This window comes from Podarcis filfolensis (assembly GCF_964270895.1).
Source record: "Podarcis filfolensis genome assembly, chromosome: 17".
Classification (NCBI taxonomy): Eukaryota; Metazoa; Chordata; class Lepidosauria; order Squamata; family Lacertidae; genus Podarcis; species Podarcis filfolensis.
In genome coordinates, this window is record NC_139621.1 from 10653454 (window position 1) to 10677780 (window position 24327).

At 45.3% G+C, this 24327-nt stretch overlaps 1 protein-coding gene across 4 annotated transcripts in view; it reads left to right on the plus strand.

Annotated features, from left to right (window-relative positions):
* SLC44A2 (solute carrier family 44 member 2 (CTL2 blood group)) overlaps nt 1–24327 on the plus strand; it is a 54722-nt gene that overhangs the window by 25575 nt on the left and 4820 nt on the right. For all 4 annotated transcript variants that reach the window (XM_083593253.1, XM_083593252.1, XM_083593254.1 and 1 more), the window contains exons 4-21: nt 21–105; nt 1314–1398; nt 5106–5231; nt 5374–5440; nt 7587–7710; nt 9190–9273; nt 10043–10155; nt 11676–11807; nt 12198–12297; nt 13033–13125; nt 13298–13382; nt 15252–15514; nt 16520–16614; nt 17690–17793; nt 19778–19851; nt 21072–21142; nt 21524–21612; nt 22079–22163. In XM_083593253.1, coding sequence (XP_083449379.1) covers nt 21–105; nt 1314–1398; nt 5106–5231; nt 5374–5440; nt 7587–7710; nt 9190–9273; nt 10043–10155; nt 11676–11807; nt 12198–12297; nt 13033–13125; nt 13298–13382; nt 15252–15514; nt 16520–16614; nt 17690–17793; nt 19778–19851; nt 21072–21142; nt 21524–21612; nt 22079–22163 — 1875 coding nt within the window. The remainder of the gene's footprint in view (nt 1–20; nt 106–1313; nt 1399–5105; nt 5232–5373; nt 5441–7586; nt 7711–9189; nt 9274–10042; nt 10156–11675; nt 11808–12197; nt 12298–13032; nt 13126–13297; nt 13383–15251; nt 15515–16519; nt 16615–17689; nt 17794–19777; nt 19852–21071; nt 21143–21523; nt 21613–22078; nt 22164–24327) is intronic.

The window sequence follows — 24327 nt, forward strand, 5'->3', positions numbered from 1 at the left end:
CTGGATTTCTGTCTTTTCAGCATGGACACAAGGAGACCCCCGGAAGGTGATCTATCCCACAGATAGCCGTGGGCAGTTCTGTGGCCAGGCCGGAACCCCCAACGAGTAGGTGGCTTAGAAAAATCCTTTGTTATCTGCACGAGTATAACCAATGAGGCACTTTGTATTACGAGAGAATTTTGCACATGCATCTTCCCTTTCCCGATTGCCTTTCCATGTCATCTCTTCTGGGTAGAAAAGGGACAGCTTCGTTTCTTGCAAAGCCTGCTTGTCTTACTCATGAGGCTACTCGTTTTCCCCCTTAATGTGGAATTCTGGAATGTTCTGCGGCATCTAAAGTCCCCCTTGGAATGTTCTTCTGAGTTGCCACAGTCAGTTGGGGCCAATTGTGTCACATGCCAGATGGATGTCAGGAAACCCCAAATAGTGGTATTCTAGGCCAAGTGAAACCAGAAATGAAAATCTATGCCTCTACAGAAGTGGTGGGATCATTCTGAACCATGGGCCTAATTAGGCCCAACCGTTCTCTTGCTTTGGTTCACAAGAGTGTTTTGGGTGAGCCACATCTGACACCAGATATTGGCCCTTTCAAGAGCAAGCTCCTGATACTTCCTTTGCAGTCATGGCTTGAAACACCTCATGTCATATAACATGCCTGAGGTGATTAGCAGGTGGGCAACCCCACTTGCCCATCAAAGTAACCCATGGAGGATCAGCCATGGTTGATTCCAGCCTTCTGGCCCAAAGGTGTTCCTCACCTCTGCTGTACAGGAAATCTGGTGGGCCTTTCCTCTGACTCTCCTTGTCACCCTCTCCAATGAGGTGGCATTGAATTCAGTGAGGGAGAGGAAGCCAGAGCAGTGTGAGAGGATAGAATAAGGAGAAGTGGCTCCTCCCCCCCAGTTGCGTATGAAATTTCAGGGGCAATTACATAAGACGGGGTGTATTTCGGCATTTGCAGACTGCATTCTCCTCCCAGTAGGCAACCACACTGAGTCTTCAGGCAGCATGGGTTAGGTGGTGTCACTTCCAGATAGGCCTGAGCTGTGGCAACTTTCATTTTAAGAATTGGTGATGGCTAAGGCTGGTAACCCTTGGCACATGGCTTTGTCTGTGATCCCCAAGCAGTGCTGGCTGGTCTGCGTAGAGAATTCTAACCTGTTCAGAAGTGGTTCAGGAGAGTCTGCTGGCATGAGCGATCTCCATCTTCTAGTTCTCCACAGTATGTCAGACTTGCTGAACTTTTGGGACCCATCTACTGATAGAAACATATGCTGGCTTGGATGTTCTTATGGTCCTTTCTCTGTTTCCAGGAATAAACCTTTCTTGTTCTACTTCAACATCGTGAAATGTGCCAGCCCTTTGGTGCTGTTGGAGTTTCAGTGTCCCACCACACAGGTAAAGTTTCTCTCCTTGTCAATACCTTTGTCCCAGAGAGGTCAGAATTGCAAGAGCTTTGCGCTCGTCTGCATAGGACAAAACTTCATGGACAACAAGGAAGGTGGATTGCTTTTGCTCAATGATATCTGGATATAGACAGGCTGATGTGTCATGTTGCCCAGTAAAGTGCACGGGGAGAGAGTCAGAGCAAGGATGGCTTATATCCTCTCTTGGTCACATTGGGGAAATGGGAAGGGAGGGCAGGGATTTCAAAGAGCAGCTGCCCAGAGAAAGAAAGAAAGCAGTTTTGAACAATCTATCCTGGTTGAATGGGTGATGTTTGCCTTTTCTTTGAAGTCCCTGAAGCTGTTTGCTACCTCCCTCTGAGAGATGTCAGCTTCTCACTAGAACCCCACCACAAGTGGACATGGAATCAGTAAAATTAAAAGGATGTAAATCTGTGACCTGTCACAGAGGTTGTGCTCTTCATGTTGAAGCAGCCTCAGTTTAATGTGATGCAGGGATGTATGAATGTGTGTGTGTGTGTAGGTCAGAATAACTATTATTATTATTATTATTATTATTATTATTATTATTATTATTATAATATCTGTATATCACCCTTCATCCAAAGATCACAGAGTGGTTCACAAGATTAAAATGCAAAATGAGAACTCAGAATACCTAATAAGACAAAAACAGAAACAAACCAATGACCCAGCCTCCCACAAACACATTTAAAAGGTCACAGAATTGTTCATTAGCGAAAGGCCTGGTTATAGAGAAATATTTTAGCCTTGCGCCTAAAGAGATGTAATGAAGGTGCTAGGTGAGACTTCCTGGGGAGAGTGTTCCAAAAGTGCGGAGCCACTGCAGAAAAGGCCCGTTCTCATGTTGCTGCCCTCTGGACTTTTGCGGAGGAGGCATGCGAAGAAGGGCCTTAGAAGATGATCTCAGGGTCCAGGTAGGTTCATATGGAGAAAGGCAGTCCTTTAGGTATTGCAGGCCCTTGAGGCATTTAAGGCTTTATAGGTCAAAACCAGCACTTTGAATTGGGCCCAGAAACTGATTGGCAGCCAGTGGAGTCGTGCCAGGATCAGTTTAATATGCTCGAACTGTTTTGCCCCAGTGAGCTACCCGGCCACTGAATTCTGCACCCGATGAAGTTTCAGGGGCAGCCCCATGTATGTGTTGCAGTAATCTATTATTCTCTTGATTTTACCATTGCCGTAATCTTCTTTAGTTCTCCCTTGCTATCAGACTATCAAGTCAGATACACCCTGGGCTAGGTGTTCCAGACTTTAATTTGAATGTGGAAAACTGCTTTAAAAGTCCTGTATTAAAAGAGAGATAGTGAAGCCTTGTTTGGTGAATAATACATTGTTACAGAAGCGTGCCGTTATGTTTCAAGACGCTGTTTATAAAAGGTCTTCAAAAGAGAGCATGCCTGTTAGGAATGGGAGGCATTTACAGTATTTATGAAATGGTCAGGATATTCAGGGTTTGACATGGTTTTCAATTGAGTGAGGTCTACCACACTGTAATGATTCTCTTTTTTTTAGGTTGTTTTGGTTTTTTCCAGTATAAGGTTACTTTAAAATGTGGCAACTGTTATAGGTAATATAATCAAAATTATTTATACTGGGGGGATGTTGTCTTTACCGAGGTGGTTTAGCAATGCTGTTATGGGTTCTGGATCGATAGAATATCCTGCAGTTTTATTTATGTGATCTGATGTTTGTACCCAGTAATTCTTTATATTTTACGGCAAATCTGCATATGGAAATAAGACCTCACTCTGTCACAGTTTTCTTGACACGTTTAGAGTGTGGTGAGGACGTGTGATGTAGCTTTGTTGGCAGTAAATACCACCTGGTGTATAATTTAGATGTTAGTTTCTGGATAATGAGTGAGGAGGCAGTGAGAAACTTTATTTACAGATGCCAAGCACCACTGTAAGTTTGCATTAGCATGTGTTAGTAATCTTCTCTGTTGCTGGAAATATATTAGACTAGGAGCCAATGCCTTTTACCTGTGGTAGACATCTGGAAGTGGTCAATGATTTTGAAAGAGGTGTTTGAAACTATCAGTTGAATTACTCACGTAGTAATTAACACCATGGATATTATCATTTGGTTACATTGAACATTTGATAACTAAAAGGAAAGAAGAACTGGTGTCAAACGTAACTATTATGGCCAGAATAGATCTATACCACAAGGTCCACAATCGAAAGATGGGTTGAATAAGGTCTGCAGCACATATATGGTAAAACTCTTGCATCAGCTCGTTTCAAGAAGACAAGAAAGGCTGACTGACCTAAGAAGTTTTGTGTTAAATTGGAATTCATTTGTTCAGTACTCTTTTTCAGAAAATGTAAAATGTTTACAGTCTTGATACAATGTTATAGTATTATTTATATCCTGCCTTTTACCCAGACTTGGGACTATTGACGATTCTGTTATTTTATGTATGGTACACAATTTATTATACAATTCTAGATAAAAAAAAACCACACTGAGATACCTTTTCAGTCAGTTAAAAGTTGATCTAACCAATTCATTAATTTAGCACTGCAGTCCTGGTTCAAATAAATTATATCGTTTGTAGTTGTCCCTTAAGGAATCCATCATATAAGGGTTCTCAAGAGAAGACACGAATAATTTTCCCCAGTAGCGGGGCCAAGGTTATGATGCTAGATGAAAGAAAAACAAAGGAATGTGGGGTGGTCCAGGACAACTGCACATTAGAGGCAAAACAGAGGAAAATGGGGAAAGGTAACATTGGGATGGAGTCAAAATGAAAGCATTAGGAAGCATTACTGTATTTTAATATTTTGTTGGAAGCCACCCAGAGTGGCTGGGGAAGCCCAGCCTGATGGGCGGGGTATAAATTATTAATAATAATAATAATAATAATAATAATAATAATAATAATAATGGGTGAAAAAACAAAAACAAAATGCCCTATGTGAACAAAACTGCCAAATACAGTGGTACCTTGGTTTTCGAACAGCTTAGTTCTTGAACTACTTGGAGCCCGAACACTTCAAACCTGGAAATGAGTATTCTGGTTTTCGAACTTTTCTCGGAAGCTGAACGTGCTCTGTTCTGAGTAAAACTTCCAGTTTGAGTTCCACACTTCCGTTTTCCGAGTAAGGGAAGGCAGGCCGGGCAGCAAGCGAGCGGGCACCTGCCACCCTCCAGCGCTGGGTCTCTCCATCACCACAGCAACCACCCCTTCCTCCAGCCCCAGAGGCCCCGGTGCTGAGTGAGGGAAGGCTGAACTGGGGCGGCAAGCGAGCAGGCAGGGGTTGTCGCCGCCACCCCTCCGCCTGCTCCTTGCAAGTGGGAGTGGGATCAGGCTGCTCCGCTACGCAGCGTTGATGCTTGCACGGGAAAAGGAGCTGGATCGAGGCTGCTCAGCTGGGGAGGTGCAGGCTCCATCGCACTTTCCATTGAGGGGTTCACGGCTGCACTCCCCTCAAGGGAGAAGTTTAAAGGAGCCCCTGCACCACCTGTTTTGCATTACTTTCTCTGGGAAAGCGTGCCTTGGTTTTGGAATGCTTTGGTTTTGGAACAGACTTCCAGAACCGATTAAGTTTGAGAACCAAGGTACCACTGTAATGTAGAGATTTGTCACTGCTGCTGGGAATTGGAACCCTGCTAGATAAGTTGTGTCTGAATTGAGACACTAAATTGCTGTGCTTCTTGCGACTGTTTCAGATCTGTGTTGAAAAGTGCCCAGATCGGTACCTCACCTACCTGCAGGCCTCAACGGGTGGCGCAGCCAGCGAGGAACTCAAATACTATGAGCAATTTTGTGTCCCAGAATTTAAAAACCGGAAGAAGGTGAGTGAACATTACGGATGCATAATGGCTAGGAACTAGTTCAGACTTAAGGGTGATCTTCCGTTCTGCTTTTGGCTTTGTTTTCCTGGGAGGTTCTCCTCCTTTGGGCAGGAATAACCTGTTCCTTTTCCCCCTCTCTCAGGCCCTGAGTGCACCTGAAGTTTTGAAAGATGATCTGTGCCCAGCCATGCTCACTCCAAGCAAACCCTGTAAGTCTGTCCGAGGGAGCAAACCAGTGGGGGAAAGCCTAGGGGTTTTATTAATGGTTTCTTGAACAGCTCAGTAGTCAGTCTTAATGCAGCTGAAGCTTTCAGTGGCTGTGACTCCCAGCCACTTCCATTGTCAGAAAGAGCCTCCCCTTAGCCTTTCCACACAAAGACTACCACAATGGTGGCTCCATTGAGACTTCTTACCTGGGAGTATGGGAATCTGAAATTTGAAAACAATAAGCTTCTGAGCAACCAGCCCACTTGTTCTGGGCTAGAGCAGAGCCTCAGACCCAGCATATATTATCCCCCACTTCATGTACTAAACAGTTGTTATCTCTATTGTTGGCATGAAGGCCATAATCCTCATAGACGTTGCCAACTCTCCAGGGGCAAAAATGGCCTGGCTGTTTTTAGTTTCGTTTTAACCCCTGATCCAGTTGCCAGAGGTTTTTTGGGATAGAAAGCCAAAAATTTGGGATGGCTGTCAGCTTTTTTGTAACAAAGCTATTCAGTTTCTATAACTATTTGAATGGAAGTAACCATCACTTTCACCTTTAGTACACTCTACATATACACTAGAGTACAAGATAGTTGACTTCAGACCTTGCACACCATTTCAGACATGGCTGCAATAAAGACTGTGGGGTTCATGTGTGTTGTTCCTTTGCTGCTGCCTCCCCCCCCAGGCTTTATTTACCCAATGTAATGGCTTTAGGGGTTGCTTGTGCGTAAGTTACCGCCGCTCTGGGCTAGGTTGCCTGGTTAAACCGTTTCTGTCTGGACAGCCAACCACTCCGTGGCTGTTCAGTCACTAGCAGAATCCGTCAGTGGGCGTTTCTTGAACCTCTTCCAGCAAAGAAGTTCTTTGACGCCAAGTCGCCGCCTACTTTCCCTGCGCGGAAGTCTTCTGCGCAGGGTGGGTGTGGGCAGTGGAGGACCTGTGCTCTCCTCGCTGGTCTCCTGCGAAGAGTCCTGGAGCCTCCTCTCTGCTTCCCCCATCAGCCACCCTCTATCCCTGGTGTTGCGCTGATTTTCTTCCCCAGCCGGAGACCTGCCTCTCTCCCTGCTTGGCCCCTCTCCAGCATCGCTGTGGAGCCTCGCCTCCTCCTCTAGTTCCGATGGCAGTTCCCTGACACCCAAGGTGAGGAAAGGCAGAGCAACCTGGCGACGTGGCACCCACAGTTGTGGGAATTGCACTTGCGCCCGTTTCCTTGTGTGGCCCCGCCTCCTGACCTACCACCCAAATTTTTGAAATTAAAAGTTGGCTATCATACGTGATCCCTGAACCCACACGCAAGCAGGTTGGCTTGGTGTGAATTTTGAATATCAACCCCCTCTCTAAGAAAACTGAATTAATTCTGAAGGATCATAAGAAAGCAGAAATAGATATTTGGGTTGGGTAGAAAGGTTATATTTTTCCCCAGTGACGTCTGGGAATACTAGGTCGGGAACTCCTTGCTGGCTCCCCCCCACCCCACCCCCAGGGCTTGACTTTGCTTGTGAGCTGCACCCTTTGTGGGGATGAGGGAGAGCTGTGAGCCAGGCAAGAGGATTTGAACATGAAGGACAGCCTCAGCTGCACAAGGAGAAAAGGAAGTAATCTGATTACACCTGTCCCTCTGACTCATTTTGAATGTCTGTGGCAAATAAAGCATCTATTAAATCACAACAAAGTTCGAAACAAGTCTTCTGGATAGTCATATGCATTACAAACACTTGGATGGGAGAGGCCTTGGGGTGCTGATTTCTCAGTGAGTTGTCAGTTAACTCTTGGGTGTTGGGGCAAGGGATGGAGATGCAATGATCTATAAAGAGGTCTTGTTCTACACTAAGTATCCTGACACCAACTCAGTATATGCTGAGTGGAGCCCTGGTTCCTATAGTAGGTTGAGGGAGGTCACTTCAAGCATCAGATGAAATCGCTAAGCATGCATAAGGATTTAGCCAATTTGCAACCCCCACTTTGCCTCTTCAGTTGCCAAATCTCACTCTTACCTGCTTGAAAGCAGCTTGGGGTGTTGGTGTGTGTTGTAGTTTTCCTCTCGGCCCGCTGATTATAGAGGGTCTTTTAAGCAGAGAACAAGGGGAGGGGGTGCGTACTAGTCTTCCTGCTGCTTAGATCTCTCTTACATGTTGTGATCCTTAGTGGCTCGCAGATGTCTACCTGCAGTCAGCTCGAAGAAAGGGGTCATCATGGTTGGGAACAAGACCACCTTTAATGACGGAAAAGGACATGAGAGGAATGTGACGGAACTTCTGGAAGGGGCCAAGTGAGTCTTAAGTGTGTGTGTTGGGTGGTGATGAGCAGAAAGGGGCTTTGTAGACCTTGTTATTCCAAATTTGACCAAAGAATACTTTTTGCCGACTTTGCTTAAATTACTTGCGTTATTCTGGTTGTTCAGCCTGGTCCCCAGTAATTTGTAGTTTTCTTGTTCTAGTTCTTTTCATCACACGTGGCAGAAACTGGGACATTAGAAAAACCAGGGTTGTGTTGAGACAACAGATGGGGCTGGCGGGGGTTGTAGAGGAAAAGGTGGGGTATGTGCTGAGAAGACCCCCATCTGACTACTCCTCTAATCTGTTAGGGGAAATCACATGCTATCTTCCACCTTAAAAATGTAAAGGTAAAGGACCCCTGACTGTTAGGTCCAGTCGCAGACAACTCTGAGGTTGTGCGCTCAGCTCGCTCTATAAGCCGAGGGAGCCGGCATTTGTCTGCAGACAGTTTTTCTGGGTCTTGTGGCCAGCATGACTAAGCCGCTTCTGGCAAAACCTATTTATCTACTTGCACGTTTATGTGCCTTTGAACTGCTAGGTTGGCAGGAGCTGGGACCGAGCAATGGGAGCTCACCCTGTTGCGGGGATTCGAACTGCCGACCTTCTGATCGGCAAGCCCAAGAGGCTCAGTGGTTTAGACCACAGCGCCACCCGTGTCCCACCTTACCCTGGCCAAAAAAAAGGCTCCACTTCTTCCAGGAGACTTGCTATATTCCGTGTTCTCTGGCAGCTACAAGGATTTTCCAATTCCTTTTCTGGGATGCTTCAAACGCTTCTCAGGCCTTGAGATATAGAACCTTAATGTGCTGCATATATGGAACTGCCCTCTGCTTGTCAACCATCCTTCTCCCCATGCAAAGGGAAATCCTGTGCTCACAATTGTTGAGTCTCTCAGCAGAAGTGAAGTTCCTGCAGTGTCAGTGAGCAGTTAGTGCTCTACCTAACACCAGACTCTGCAGCTTTCTTATCTCAAATAAAGCTCCCAGTATGTATCCGAATACAATTCAAAGTGTTGGTGCCGAACTTTAAAGCCCTAAATGGCCTTGGCCCAGTATAAATGAAGGAGCGTCTCCACCAGTGCCGGATTTATGTATAAGCTAAACAAGCTACAGTCATAACTTGGGTTACGAACGCTGTGGGTTGCACGTTTTCGGGTTGCGGACCACACTGAACCCGGAAGTACCAGACTTCTGAGTTTCGGCGCTTGCGCATATGCAGAAGTGCAAAATGATGTCATGTGCAGAAGTGCCAAATTGCATCATGCGTGTGCGCAGACGCAGTGCTTCAGGCTGCGAACGCTGCGAGTCGCGAACGTGCCTCCCGCACGGATCACATTCACAACCTGAGGTATGACTGTATAGCTTAGGGCCACACTCTGTTGGGGGCCCCCAAAAAAATTAAAGGAAAAAAACCTGGATGTACATTTCTTCACCTTTCCTGTGCTTCTCACTTCTTCTTACTTTGAATTCCAGAAAAGCAAATGTGGTTCTAGAGGCGAGACAAGTGGCTATGAAGATCTTTGAAGATTACACTGTTTCCTGGTACTGGATAATAATGTGAGCAGAGAACGGACTAGTCCAGCTAAGGGTGGAATAAGAAGACTAATGGGAGTAGCAAAAATGAAGCTCTGGCTGGGTTCCAAAGGCAAAGGACCTTTCGGACTTACAGGCCATTTTAGGAGTTTTTTTAAGTTCTGGATGTCCAGCTGAACATTTCACCATTGTGAAGACCTGTGTCTTCTGCTGTATTTCCCCCTTGAAAGTAGTGAAAAGGAACACCACAAGAGTCCTTAAGGGCCACCTGGCACTTTTCTCCATTATTAAATATTGATATATTGAACTGAGACTTGCAGCCAGAGGGTTTTTTCATGATTGGTTTAAATCACTGTATCAGATTCAGCCCTACACCCTTCTCTCTATGTATGTATGTATTTATGTGTATAATATATCACTGTTCCAATGGATTAAGGGGAACAGTCTCAGAGCTGCTTATATGGCGTATCAAAGGCCCTCAGGCCATTCTCTGGGATTCCTACCCCTTTTTTGCCCATGCTTATCTCTTTGGTTCCCTGGTCTCTGCAGTTCTTTGCCTGTCAACTACCTTCTTGCTAATGGTTCATAGCCCCTTTTGTCAGCTTTTTGTGACCCATACTTAACTTAAATTTCCTTGATATAATTTGCACTGTTCACCTTCATTCTGCTACTGATTCGTTTACCCCAAGTAGTTAAAATGTTTGTGCAATGCAGCATCTTCACCCAGCAGCTTGTGAGTTGCTTGGTAGTTCAAGAACGTCTTGAGAAATCCCTTGTTGTCTTCTATCTGCAGAGGTCTGGTGATTTCCATGGTGGTCAGTCTCATCTTTATTGTCCTGCTCCGGTTCCTAGCAGGGATCATGGTCTGGGTGATGATTGTGCTGGTGATCCTGGTGCTTGGATATGGTGAGTTTGGTTAAGTTTGGTGAGTTTGCTTGGATATGGTGAGTTTGGTTAAGCCCAGGGATCTGGGCAGGTGGGCTGGATGCCTACTGGAATTAATAATGATAATAATAATAATAATAATAATAATAATTATTATTATTATTATTTATTACTTATACCGCACTTCTCTGACTGGGTTGCCCAGTCTGGGCAGCTTCCAAGAAATTAAAACATCAAACACAGTAAAACATCAAACATGAAAAAGCTTCCCTATATAGGATTGCCTTTATATAATTGTTTATTTTCTTGACATCTGATGGAAGGGCATTCCACAGGATGGGGGCCACTACTGAGAAGGCCCTCTGTCAGTTTCCCTGTAACTTCACTTCTCACAGTGAAGGAACTGTCACAAGACCCTCAGAGCTAGACCTCAGTGTCTGGGCTGAACGATGGGAGTGGAGACACTCCTTCAGGTATACATTCCCACTAATGGTCTATCTCAGCACCGTATGCTTCTTTCCACCCACTCTTGGTGGTGAAACGTCTCCCTTTCCACTTGTGGCAGGTGGCACAGCTTGCTTACTGTTACTCAGGTGAGCCTTGCTAGACCTCACTTTGGGAATCCCCTTACTTGTGACTTTGCTTGTTGGTGGTAGAACTGGGCCTGGGGTAATGCCATTGTTTTGGATCTTTGCCTCAGTTTAGGGGATGCTCTGAGTGACCTTTATAGATCTTGCTGTGCAAATTATAAAATTGTTTCCTCTGTGAATCCAGGGAAGGTGAGCTGAGGATCAAGTAGAAGTTAGGAAGTTTGATGTAGCACCAGCCACTTCTACAGTAGCCTCTTCAGTTACCCTTCCTGACCCCCTTAATTTTTTTTTTTATATATATATGTTGCTCTTGGAAGTAACTCATGTCTTGAGGAAGAGGAAGGGAAAGTTGCCCAGGTGAACAACTTACAGTAGTTGTAGTTGAAAAAGATTGCAACAGAGTCTGTAATTTCTGAATAGATGATAAACCTGTCCCTGTTGCAAGTTAACTGATCCTTCTAATTCTGTGATAGAATATCACTTCGGAAGACTGTGCTCTTTATGTTATATTCAGACTGTTGACATATGTCCCCTCTCTGCATGTAAGTAGCATCTGGTTTTCACAGAACATGTGTGGACATGATGTCATTAAGCAGTTCATAAATGATGATTATTAATAAGATCCCCTTCCACCTTTTCATTCAACTCTCCCTCTACCCACAACCTGGCACCTTGAACTGAAATGATCCAAATCCTTTTCAAACTGTGAATAATTCTCAAGAACTGTTGCAACAGAATTGAATGCAGGAAGTCAGGTAAAGCCTTGAGGACAAGCCTGGACTGCTCCTTCCCTAAACCTTTGCTATGATAGGTACTTCTGAACTTGCTTCCCCATTGGTACACTTTGCAATCTGGTGTTTAACAGCGGGACAGCTTTCAACCATTTGGTATGTTGGAGGTATTAAGCCAAGGCAGTGGGCAACCGTGTTCACTGCTGCTTTCATCTTGCAGGAATCTTTCATTGCTACATGGAATATGCCCAGCTGAAAGGGCAGGCTGGTTCTGATGTTTCCCTGAAAGAACTTGGGTTCCAGACAGATCTCCGTGTCTACCTCCATCTGAAGCAAACCTGGCTGGCCTTCAGTAAGTCTTCTGCTCAGCTGAGTGCTTCACAATGAGTGTGTCTCCTTGTTAGCCATGCCCTCCTGTGTGTTGATGAAAGACCAGGAGGAGGACTTCCTCAGGCCTCTGTGCAGACCCAGGGATGGGAAGTCTGTAGCCCTTGAGGAATTGTTGAGCTCGATCTTGCATCATCCCTGACTATTGGCCATGCTGGTTGAGGCTGATGCAAGTTGGAGTCCAACAACATCAGAAGAGCCAGATGATCCCTAAAAGTGACTTGCTCCAAGAACCATCCAGTCACTTGTTTGGCGTTTTACCCTGCTTTGTGGAATCAGAGCACAGGAGGGCTCAGGTTCCTCTCTCTTGTCTCTCTCTCTCTCTCCCACATCACCTCTCTGTTTCCTTGCCCAGTGATCATCCTATGCATTGTGGAGGTTGTCATCATTTTACTGCTCATCTTCTTGCGCAAGAGGATTCTCATTGCCATTGCATTGATCAAGGAAGCCAGCAGGTGAGCCTGATGTGGCATGTGCCCAATAGATCGCCTTGCAAGGGGGCTTTTATCTCCCCTCCCCACCCCACCCCCCATCCCTAGTGTTTGCAGATATCCAGAGCAGTTTGCTGTTCTGTCTGATTCTGCTGCTGGGAAATCTAGCGGGACTAGCCAACATAAAGAGGCAAAAACAGACAGTTCCAGGGTTCAGGGCAACTACCTTCTAACTAGAAATACTGTACAGTCATACCTTGGATCCTGAACACCCTGGAACCCATCCGTTTTGGCTCCTGAATGCTGCAAACTTGGAAGTGATTGTTCTGGTTTGCAAACGTTCTTTTGGAACCCGAATGTCTGACAGGGTTTCCGCAGCTTCTGATTGGCTTCAGGAGCCACGATTTGGTTTTCGAACATTTTGGAAGTCGAATGGACTTTCGGAACAGATTCTGTTCGACTTACAAGGTACGACTGTAGTTAGTGAGAATGCCCATCTCTGACACAGCCTGACTCGCCACTCCCAGGGGATCGTTGGGTAATTGTTTCTAGTAGAAGTGTTTCAAGTAGAAGTGTGAGAGGAGAGTAGCTGCAGTGAATCGTCACTCCTAGAGTGGGATCTGGCAACTCTTGGTGGGACAGGAAGCCAGTCCACAGTGAAGCTAAAGGGAAATGTGACAGAGGTCCTTGCCCTGCCTAGACAGAGTTGGGGCCTTGAAACTGACTTGTACCTTTTCTTTCTCCTGTCCCCTCTGACAGAGCGATTGGTCACATCATGACATCCCTGCTGTTCCCTCTCTGCACTTTCTTCCTGGTGTGTCTCTGTATTGCTTATTGGGCCAGCACAGCTGTGTATCCTTACTCAGTTCCCCCCCCCCCACCTCCCCTGCTCTCATGGGAGAATGGATTAAGGGGATATGGTTGGGTGGGAGGGATTCCAGGAAACTGGCCAGTGTTCCAAGTCTGCTTCCAAGCCGGCAAGAATGGGGTGTAAATTTGTGCAAAGCTCCTTGACTGCTCCCAGTTTCTTGTCTACCTCCAATGAAGCTGTCTACAAGGTGTTCAACGAGACAGAGTGCATTTACGCCAGAACGACCTGCAACCCAGAGGTAAGAAATCTGAAATAGTCACTAATGGAGTTGTCTTCATTGCATAATGGGCAAAAAAGGATGTGTCCAGAATTATTGTCTTGCTTTCTCCATGGGGCTTCTCTTGAAGGTTCAGCTGGGTGCAGAATACAGCATTCTGCTTCCTGCTGGAATTGAGGCAGTGCTCCAGAGTCATGTTGCAGACTTGGCCCAAATACTCTGGAACAGGCATTCATTCCCAAATGCTTCCTCTTCCCCTGCCGGACTGCTCAAAAATCTGCAGAGGGTCTTAATTATTTTTCTGCCTATTGTAGCAATTGTAATGTGGTGTGCCATGTGCCGCATGAACTTTAATTGTATTTGCATTGCTGCTTTTATTTCTTACAAATTAAGAACTCTCATAAACTCGATAATGAATTCAGATTGTAATACAGTAACATAAAGTATAGGAAATAAAAGAAGCAGTAAAAACACCATTAAAAATTGATACAAACGTTCACTCACAAGTCCACGCACACACTGCGGGTCACCTGAATAAAACTTGCAGACCACAGGTCGGGAACTTCTGTTGTAGAAAGCTTAAATTCTGAGTGGCCCATGGAGGCTGTGGGATCTCCTTTGCATCCTGACTCTGGGTGGATTCAGACAACCTGTGTGGTCTGATGGTCACCTGCTGAGGGGAGGCAGAAAGCTCACTTCGCTCTGTGATTAAAGTTTCACAGAGTCCGGTTATCTTGTGATAGCTGCAAACCTCTCACATGGTGTCTGCCCAAATCTGGACGATACCAGATTAGGGAACTAGTTCTCAAAAGGATGAGGCAGCTGAAATGCCAGCAGCTGGGAGAGGCATAGGTTCATTGATTGTGTTTGTATATGAAATCAGCTGCTGCCTGCCCCCAACTTCCTGATCAGTTGTACATGCTACATATTACCCCCTTTCACATTGTGGTTTTGCTTCCCTGTGTCCCCACCTCATCCCAGCCAAACGCCATGAAAGCTATGCAGTGAGAGTCGTCTCTCTTCTGGGGATTTGCCAGTCCCTTTGAGGAGGTGGGAAATATGGCTTGACCCAATATCAGTTTCCCCTGCCTGCCCATCCTGTGGAAAACTGAAAAGGGAAGCCCCACATGACACATTTGCAAGAATGACCTGACTTCATTTTTTCTGGCAGGGTCCCAACTCTAAAATACTGACCCACAATTTGGGGAGAGATTTCAAAATGTTAACGTCACAAGCTGCAGCTTCTTCCCATCAACCTGCCCAGATCTAAGTACTCGTATCCATTTCTAAAATAGAACATGATGCAAACAGAACTGCCGCACGCCCTCATTCTCAAGTGGGCACCTTCACTCCGGTAGGGTTCCCCTTTATCACATACATAGCCCAACAAGACAATAAGAAGAATCTGCTGACAGCATACAAATCAATCTGGCTGACCTGATCCAAACACACACACACACCTACTCACACACAAAAACAAATCTCACTACAGCCAACCAAAGACAACCAACCATACCCTAGGCCACCCCCAAGCTCTCTCACCACCAAGGAAATACAACAAGCAAAGAGTAAGAGAACCCACACATGTGATGTTGACACAAAACCCCCCTCACACTAAGTAGAATAGAAGCATTGTCACCCGACCCCACTCACCATTCCCTCCTCCCCCTCTTTCCGCCTCTTTTCTTCCCAACCTAACACTGTAACACTAATATCTCACAAGAAATGAAACTGATCTGTAGAAAACACAACTTGAAAAAAGAGACAACGCAGGTATTTTTGTAAACGTAAGAAATCCTTAATGAAAATATATTCAAGTGGAATTCTGAAGCTGCCTGTCTGGCTCCCATAGTGATGAGAGTAACATCATTTTCTTCCTTCTTTTTTTAGACCTTCAATACTTCCAATGTCACCAAAGTGTGCCCAAGCGCTCGCTGCCTCTTTGCCTTCTACGGTGGCGAGAGCACCTACCACAAGTACCTCATCATCTTCCAGATCTACAATGTCTTTATGTTCTTCTGGCTGGCAAACTTTGTCATTGCCTTGGGCCAAGTCACGCTGGCCGGAGCCTTTGCCTCGTACTATTGGGCCTTTAAGAAACCGGATGACATGCCAGCCTTCCCTCTGTTCTCCTCCTTCGGCAGAGCACTCAGGTACAAAGACTGGGGTGGGCGGGAGAGTTGCAGCATGCAATTCTTGACCATCGGAAGTCCCTGCATCAGTGTTTCTCATGCTTTGGGTCTCTGCCTGTTGTTGGACTACAACTCCCATCATTCCCTGGCCACTGGTCCTGCTGGCTAGGGATGATAGGAATTGTAGTTCAACAACAGCTGGAGACCAGAGTTTGAGAAACACTGCCCTGCACTCTGCAGGACCAGGGAAGGATGCAGGGTTTGTTGGCTGAACAGGATCCTAGATAGACAAGGCAGGTTTCTGCACAGTGATTTCAGCTCAGTATTGGACTATCTGCACTCTGGGCTAGATAGGGCATCCAGACTGGAAAATGGCAGAGCGTTCAAGTCATTGTGGTACAGAAAAGAGCTTTGATATCCTAGGAGCTGGCACAAAGCAGAGGCTTGTTATTTCCAATTGCATACAGAGAACAGAGCCTTGTTTACCACTTAACATCAGGGCTGGGCAACCTGTGGCCCTTCAGATATTGCCAGGCTACAACTCCCATCATTTCTGGATATTGGCCATGCTGGCTGGGGCTGATGGGATTTGGAGTCCAACAACAACCTTATCTCTGGTTGACATCTTTATCTGAATCAGGATAATTTTGAGGCAGTTGATTTGCATGATCTGTGGAGAAGTCCCAGGGCAGAACAATATCATAGCAAGCTCCAGGAAGGTGCTTAGCATGGTTCCATGACTGAAGGGGGCTTTGGTGATTTCTTCCCAGGAGGAGGTCAGATGCTTAAAGCCAGTTGGAGTAAATGAGCCTTAGAAGTAGGCCAGCAGCCCATAAGGATATGCTGCAAAGCCCAATATGGAAATTGGGGTTCAAAATGGAACTTGAGAAACTCAGGCCGGTGTACCTAGTGGCTAGACAAGCAGGCTCTCCTGTCCCACTGTGCAGGCTGATACAGCGTCCTTTGTCATAGTTCACAAATGCTCTGAAGCCACAGCAAATACAATTTTTCTGCTCCCCCCAACAGGTATCACACTGGCTCACTAGCCTTCGGCTCCCTCATTCTTGCTATTGTCCAGGTCATTCGAGTCATGCTGGAATATTTGGATCACAGGCTAAAAGGTACTGAACAGGGGGAAGGATTTAGTACAGGAAGTGTGCTAGGAATGAGAGTCCGCCTCTTTCCTTTGGCCACGCATCAGTAGGCTCAGTTGGCATGAAATCATTTTTCCATGTTTAGATTGGGAGATCTACTCCCTTTCCCTCTCTTTCTCTGCCACCTAGCTAGACATCTTGGGGCTGTCTTTGGATTCTTGAGTCTCTCCTTTTGTATTCTTAGAGGGATATTTTTTATGCTCCGGGGTGCTGTTGAAGGATGTGCCTGGCCCGAGAATACAGTTAAGCCTATGAGTTATAACTCCCAATCAGTAAAGTAAAAATTGTGCCAAGAAAACAAGCTATGGAAATAGTGTGAAAATTCTGCAGATGTCTCTTTCTGCAGTTTTCTCACATCTTTGTTATGCAGTCAGGGCTTGAAATTTTTGCAGATTTGGGGAATTTTTGCCAGGCAGTTGAGTAGTGGCAGCAGAATATCCCAGTACAGTCGTACCTTGGTTTTCGAACAGCTTAGTTCTCGAACGTTTAGGCTCCCGAACACCACAAACCCGGAAGTGAGTGTTCTGGTTTGCGAACTATTTTTGGAAGCTTCCTGCAGCCAATCAGAAGCTGTGCTTTGGTTTCCGAATGTTCTGGAAGTCGAATGGACTTCCGGAACAGATTCTGTTCGACTTCCGAGGTACGACTGTATATTACAGGGTGGGGAAAAGGGAACTACAAATAGCTCCACAAGCCAAGACAGCCCTGGCCCCTGAGTACTGCAGCCCCCTACCCCACCCTGCTCACGGACACAGATGCTTTGGTCCTGCAGATCTGGTGCACACACAGATCACTGGTCTGCTGAGATTTCCTCATTGTCTTGATTGATGTTTTCCACAGCACTCTGGACCAAGGGCATAACTCTTGAAGTTATCCCTTTTAAAAAGCTGCTCTTTTTAATAACAAAGGCTAGGATCCTTCAAGTGTTAATGATAATTCCAGATTCTGTGCTTGTGAGCAACTGTGTGCATGGGTTCCTGCCCAGTCTGACAAATAGATAATTTTTTTCTCCTCCTCTTCCTTGTTGCCATCCTTGCATTAGCTGCCAACAACAAGTGTGCCAAGTTCTTCTTGACCTGTCTCAAATGCTGCTTCTGGTGCCTCGAGAAGTTCATCAAGTTCTTGAACAGGAATGCCTACATTATGGTGAGGAATCTGGACCATTCTCAGGGAATTCATGCAGAGTTGTAGATGCTCAGATGATCATGGGGATGACTACCAGACCAGTTAGCCAAGCCATTAGCAGGAGAGGCTATTAGATGCCTTAGTCATACTTTAGACTGGAGTGGACCTACATTTTGGGGACCCTGAAGCCTGAACTGTTATGGGGCCCCCCCTAGCAACCAGCAATGAGATCTGGGTAACCACTGTTGGCTTCTTCAGTGGGGTCGTTTACAACAACCTTTACAACATCTGTGCTACTGAATCTCAGACTTTGGGATTGTTGAAATGTATACAGTGGAACCTCAGTTTTTAAACTTAATCTGTTCCGGAAGACTGGTTTGGCTTCCAAAAAGTTTGAAAACCGAGGATCAATGGGCTGGCTGCAAAGTCAATGGGAAAAAATGAAAAACGCGGCTCAGAAGCCGAAAATTGTTCAAAAACCGGAGCTGTTACTTCTGGGGTTTTGGCATTCATGAGCCGAAATGTTCCAAAACGGAGGCATTCGGGAACCGGGAACCGAGGTTTGACTGTACAACAAAAATGTAACCAATTTAAGTCGTGCGACTCAAATTGTGCCTACTAAACCCATTTCTTTAAAAAAGAAATGTGGACTTAAATTGCTTCTGGGGCCCCTCCAGGATTAGGGAACCTGAAGCTTAACCTTCATTAGTTTCATAGTAGATCTGTCCCTGCTTTAGACCTTGAAGAAGCCTCTGGCTAGATCTACACTCACCTTTTAAATGTTATTAGAATGATACTAAAAATATCGTTCTAAAACGTCAAGACATGGAAGGTCCACTTTTGGTTTCTCCTTTGCTTCCTTTCCACACCATCTTCCAGGTTTCCAGTAGCAGGCTTGTTGGTTTTGAATGTCTGATGTAGATTTTTAAAATTTCGTTGTTCTGTATGGGACAATGACAATAAAGATCGTATTGTAGTTGGTTGCTCTGCAGCACCCTCTGGTGTCACATTTTAATAACACATTATGAACGTTAAAAAAGAACATCATACGGCTATATGGTTATCAGAATCATTCCTTAACTCTTTTTTTAGCATTAAAAACCATGAGTGTTGATCCACCCTCTGTTTTCAGGTATGGTGAGGCTTGAAATGTGTCTAGGTCAGTTCTTTCCAAACTTTTCATGCTGGTGACACACCTTTTAGACATGCATCATTTCGCGACGCAGTAATTCAGTTTTACTAGCAAGCCGGAAGTTAAACTAACCCCTCTCCAGCCCTGGGAGGAGTGCGGGGAGCAATTTGCATTTGTGTAACACACCTACACACTGCAGCCGACACACCAACATGTCGCGACACACAGTTTGGAAAGCTCTGGTGATACCTGTGATTTGGGGAATGCTGTAACATGACATGTTTGGTACTGCTACCAAACCTTGTACTCAAGACATCCCTGTCCTTTCAACCTGTGCTGGTTCTTCTGATGACAATGACATGAAGAGGAGACCTCAAAGATGCAGAGAGAGTGTTCTATTGACTCAAAAGTGTTTTGAATCTGCTGACATTATGGTTTGAGCTCTATCGAAAGATATTCAGATATGGCGTGGAAGATATGACTGACTTTTTTTAGAAAAGAAGCTGTGTTGGCTGTTCCACAGACTTGAAACATTTTAGGCCAAGCCAATAAACCATCCTTTGTTAACTGTTGAGGTATTCAATCTATATTCTTGCATTTGGTGTCATCCCACCTTTGGCCACAGTTGACAAGAACCAGCACAGAGAGACACCATAAAGGAAAGCACAGAAACTCCCAACATGCTCTCTCTGCCTGCAAGTCCTCTTTGCATTCTGGAAACAGAGCAGCACTGATGCTGAACAAATGTCACATAGTCACGATCAATGTAAATCATCCATCTGGTCTGGGGCATGAGGTCAAAAGCTCCTGATTAAAGTACCCTGGATAACTTGACGGAATGTTCATATTCTCTTTGGTGATTCCCCCCCACAGATTGCCATTTATGGCACTAACTTCTGCACTTCTGCAAGAAATGCCTTCTTCCTGCTCATGAGGAATATCGTCAGGTGAGGGCCTGCCAATGAGTTGCCTAGTTATTACTGCTTCAGGGCTTTAAACAGGGATAGCCAGCTTCTTTGGACTGGTGGGGGAGCATCCTCCTTGGGCAAGCTACTTTGGGATGAAAGTCTTCCAGCTTTAAGGTTCCCTCTCATTTCCCTCCCACTCCTTTTAAGCATTTTGTTCAGAGACAGCTTGCCCACCCGCCCCGGCCCCAAGCTGAAGAATCCTCTCAGAGCTACAAGAGAGGGTGTGCAGCTTCTGCCAACTGGCACACAATGTAAAATGACATGGTGTCATATCCCATATCTTTAGAACTGGGAAGGATCCCAAGTGCCAAAACCACTGCCCAAATGGGCATATGGGCAATAGGGAATAGATGTCAGTTGGCTGGTTCAGAGGGCCTTCTTGGTAGTGGCACCTGCCCTGTGGAATCCCACCACCACCACCAGATGTCAAGGAGATTAATAACTATACAACTTTTAGAAGACATCTGAAAGCAGGAATTTTTAAATATTTTATTGTGTTTTTATATTTTGCTGGAAGCTGCCTGGTGTGGCTGGGCCAACCCAGTCAGCTGGGTGGCATATTAATAATAAAATTATTGTTATTAACATTGCACTGGCTTATAGGCAAGGTTTGGGGATGTGGTCAGGGCTCTATATTTCCTGTGTAAAGAAAGCTTCAGTCCTAAATTCAAAATTGGGAATGGATCATTTTCTTGCAAACTTGGTGTTTTTGATGCGAACCAGCTCGATTCATGTGCTCTGTTTGAACCAGCTATTTGAGAGAATGCAGACTTGAGAATTTCCCTGCACAAAGGAGAAATGTGGAGGGAGGAGAGGCATGGTGAAGTCCAGTATCAGAGGTGTGAATGGGGAAGCAATATAAATCCTGAGCCACAAAAACGGCATATATACTGCAGGGGTCTGCAATCCATGATCTGTTGGTTGTGCCCAGTCCAACAAGGGAAAATGCATGGCGGTTCATTTACCTATAATCTAAAGTGGCCTTCTCTAACCCGGTGCCCTCCACATGCTGTTAAGACTGCCTGATGTTCTGGGAGTTGTAGTCCAACAACATCTAGAGGGCACCAGGTTGGCAAAAGCTGCCCGCAGTAACTCTACTCGGGAGTCTCTTCTAGGCATTGCTAGAAATTTCTCTAACATAATTCCACAATGGAGAGGAGGCTTAGAAAATTATTGTTTCTCCTTCTATCTGCTTTCAGGGTTGCTGTTCTGGATAAAGTCACAGACTTCCTGCTTTTCCTTGGCAAACTCCTGATTGTGGGAAGTGTTGGTAAGTTCTTGGGGATATTTCAGGCCTCCTCTCAAATATCCTTCATCCTCTGAACTGATTTATTCAGCTTCTCCTCGGGAATGAAATGCCTTCCATTTGCAGAGGCCCTCCACCCCCTCATTCCCAGCATTGTTTTGCTTCTTACTTCCTTTTTGCTCAGCTTGTTCCCACTACACACAGATAGAAAACGCAAGGTCCAAGAGCTAATTTTGCAGAGAAGGGGGATGTTTATTTGTGCAGAGACCTTGTCGAAAGATGCATGGGGCACAGAGGGAATAGCCTCTGAGGTGGAGGAGGGGAGGAATGGATTCAAAAGTTTGACTTGAAGATCAGACAGAAAATTCTGAGATGAAATGATTTTGTTTTTCTTTCCTCTTTTAGGTATACTTGCCTTCTTCTTTTTCACCCACAGGATAAAAGTTATTCAAGACACAGCACCACCCCTTAACTACTACTGGGTCCCCATTCTGGTTGGTATCTAAGCTAAGGACTTCTTCAGTTCTTAACTCCCCTACTACATATCTTGGCAGCTAAAGTTTCTTTCGCATATTCTCTGTCTTTCAGCTATGATAGTTTGAGTTAGTCCTTGTTAGTTGTGTTGCTTGTTGAGAACGCTGGGAAAGGGAGGAGAAAACCACTATTAATTTGCAGTTATATCTATATTGGACTCTCTCTCTTACATTTATTTCACCTGCAATAAGTTCAAGGCAGTGAGTGTGGTTCCCCCCGCCACCTATTTTATTCTCACAACAACCCTGTGAGTTTTGGCAGAAAGTAACTGACTGGCCCAAGGTCATCATCTTGACTTTTATGAACCCAGGTTTCCACTCTTGACTTCTTGCAAAAGTTGCAGCTTCAACGCCATTTCTAGTTTGCAGCCGCTGGCTAGCTGAGATGCAGCTCGTAACAGAGACGATTCTCTGCTTTTTCTTGCAGACGGTGGTTGTAGGCTCCTATCTAATTGCACACGGATTCTTCAGTGTGTATGCCATGTGTGTGGACACACTCTTCCTCTGTTTCTGTAAGTATCCAGCTCTGGTGCCGTTCTAGTGAAACAAGCACGTTTGCCCAAGCACTATAAACTGTAATGGAAATGCTCCAGTCACTGTGGTATTAAACCAGCAGCTGCTGAAAATGTCCTGCAGGCAGTTTCTCCTATGCCTCCCCTACCCACAAAAGAACCACAAATTCCTGATTCCTTGGGCCATAGTGCAAGAGGACCCTCAGAAGGCATGATGCAGGCCAGAAAAAGTGGTCCTGCATGGGCCTTGCTTTTGCCAAAAGGTTGGGCTCTAGTGATATTCCATTCCAGATAACAGCCATGTCAGTCTGTTACAGCACAAACTGCTGTTGTGCATTGAAGGCTAACAGATTCATTGTGATCTATGTCATGTCATCTGTCACTGACTTCTCTTCTGGGGGACACATACAGATAAACTGACTTTTGAATACCAGTCATAGAAGCTGTAGGCTACAAAAGAACCCTCAGCCCTTCTGCCCTTATTTTGCCTCTGCATTTTCCAGCACTCGTTTGGTAATCAATTGGATTACGAAATTTAATTGGTAGATTTAAGCAGCTGAAGCTGATTAACTGAAGAGGGCAGTTTCTAACCGGGAAGGCTGAGAGTTTTGATTTTGAGCCTGCTTTGCATTTTAGTATCTTCTTGTCATGGGGAATGCTAAAAAATGAAGAGTGGTAATTTAAAATGTACAACCCGCTCCTATTCATGCTTATTCAGAAAGATGTCCACTTACTGTATTGGGGTTTGCTCCCATTGCCATGCTACGCAATGCATCCTTCCTATAATATCTGAAAAGCGCACCTCTGAGGTTTAGGTAACTTGCACATTTATTTTGATTTAATTAGTTGCCCTTTTTGATCATTTAAATCCTAGAGTGCCCCTATATGTGTCTGTCTTTTTGTTGCATTTGCATTGCAGCAGAATTGCATATTGACTTAAAATGTGTTTGAGGCAGCCAATCGATTCTGTTCCCAAGGGAGAATTTCCTTCCCATTCCCTTGGTCATATTCCGCTCTTGTTGTCTCCTGCCTCTTTCCCGATTCCTTTTCTTCCTCTGAATTAGAAACTCTCTATCTGGCTGTGAGTTTCCCCCATTAGGTACTGCATTCACCACCTCAGTGCTTCTCAAATTGTAGGTGCATGTGAAAGAGATCTTCAGCAGAGGCAGAAAAGACTGCCTACTTGGCTGAATTGTTGCAGTTTTATTTAGCTGAGAGGCTCCCCTGTAACCATCCGAGTCTTCCCTATTAGGTAGCAGTCAAGGACAGACAGAATGTGCCTTCCTATCTCAAGTCTTTATTTGCCTCCGCCTCCCACACTGTGAGGCACACACACACACAAAAAAAGGGGGGGGGGAGAGAACTAGAGTTTAGGATTGATCAAAGGAAGGACTTCTCTCACACAGTTGGCTTACGGAACTCACTGTTCTAAGATATGGTCATGGCCATCGATTCAGCAGACTTTAAAAAGCATCAGGAGAAGTCTGCCATTCACTATTTGTCAGAACAGTGATGCAGAAGCTCCCCAGATTCACAGCTAGGATACTTCTTGTCTACCTGATGCAGGAGAGAGAGAACTTAGGACAGCTGTTGAGTTTATGCTTGGTTTGTGGCTTTCCCATAGGCATCCACCTGGTTTGGGAGGGGATGCAGTGTGGGAATAATTGACAGGTCCAAGGTCATGCAGTCAGCTTCATGGCTGCGTGAGGATTTGAACCCTGGTCTCCTAGATCTTAGGACAGCACTCGTAAGCACTACACCATACCCGCTCTCTGGTTCTGGAAATGACTCATTTCCACTGTAATGTGGGTTTTAGCCCCATGGTAGCAGGGCAGTACGAGCTGACTCCTCTTGCGATTGTGAAAACTATTAACTTCTGATTTCTCCTTCATGTCTCCGTCATCAGCTCAGTTAGCAACTCCTCCGCTTCTGCTGTAGTAGCAAGCATATTCCATAGCATAAAAGCAGTTGACTGCCTAAGCTGCCTTACTCTTTTTCTGGGTGGAGGAATCTATTTGCAACTAACTCCAAATCTTCTCTTTCTCTTTCTCTCCCCCCCTTTTGTTTTGCATTCCTTTGCTTTTGTCTTTATTTGTTTTGCTTTGCTTCTCTCTTGTCCATCCTTCTGCGGCTGCTTTCTCTGTCTTCCGTGGGATCCCAAAAG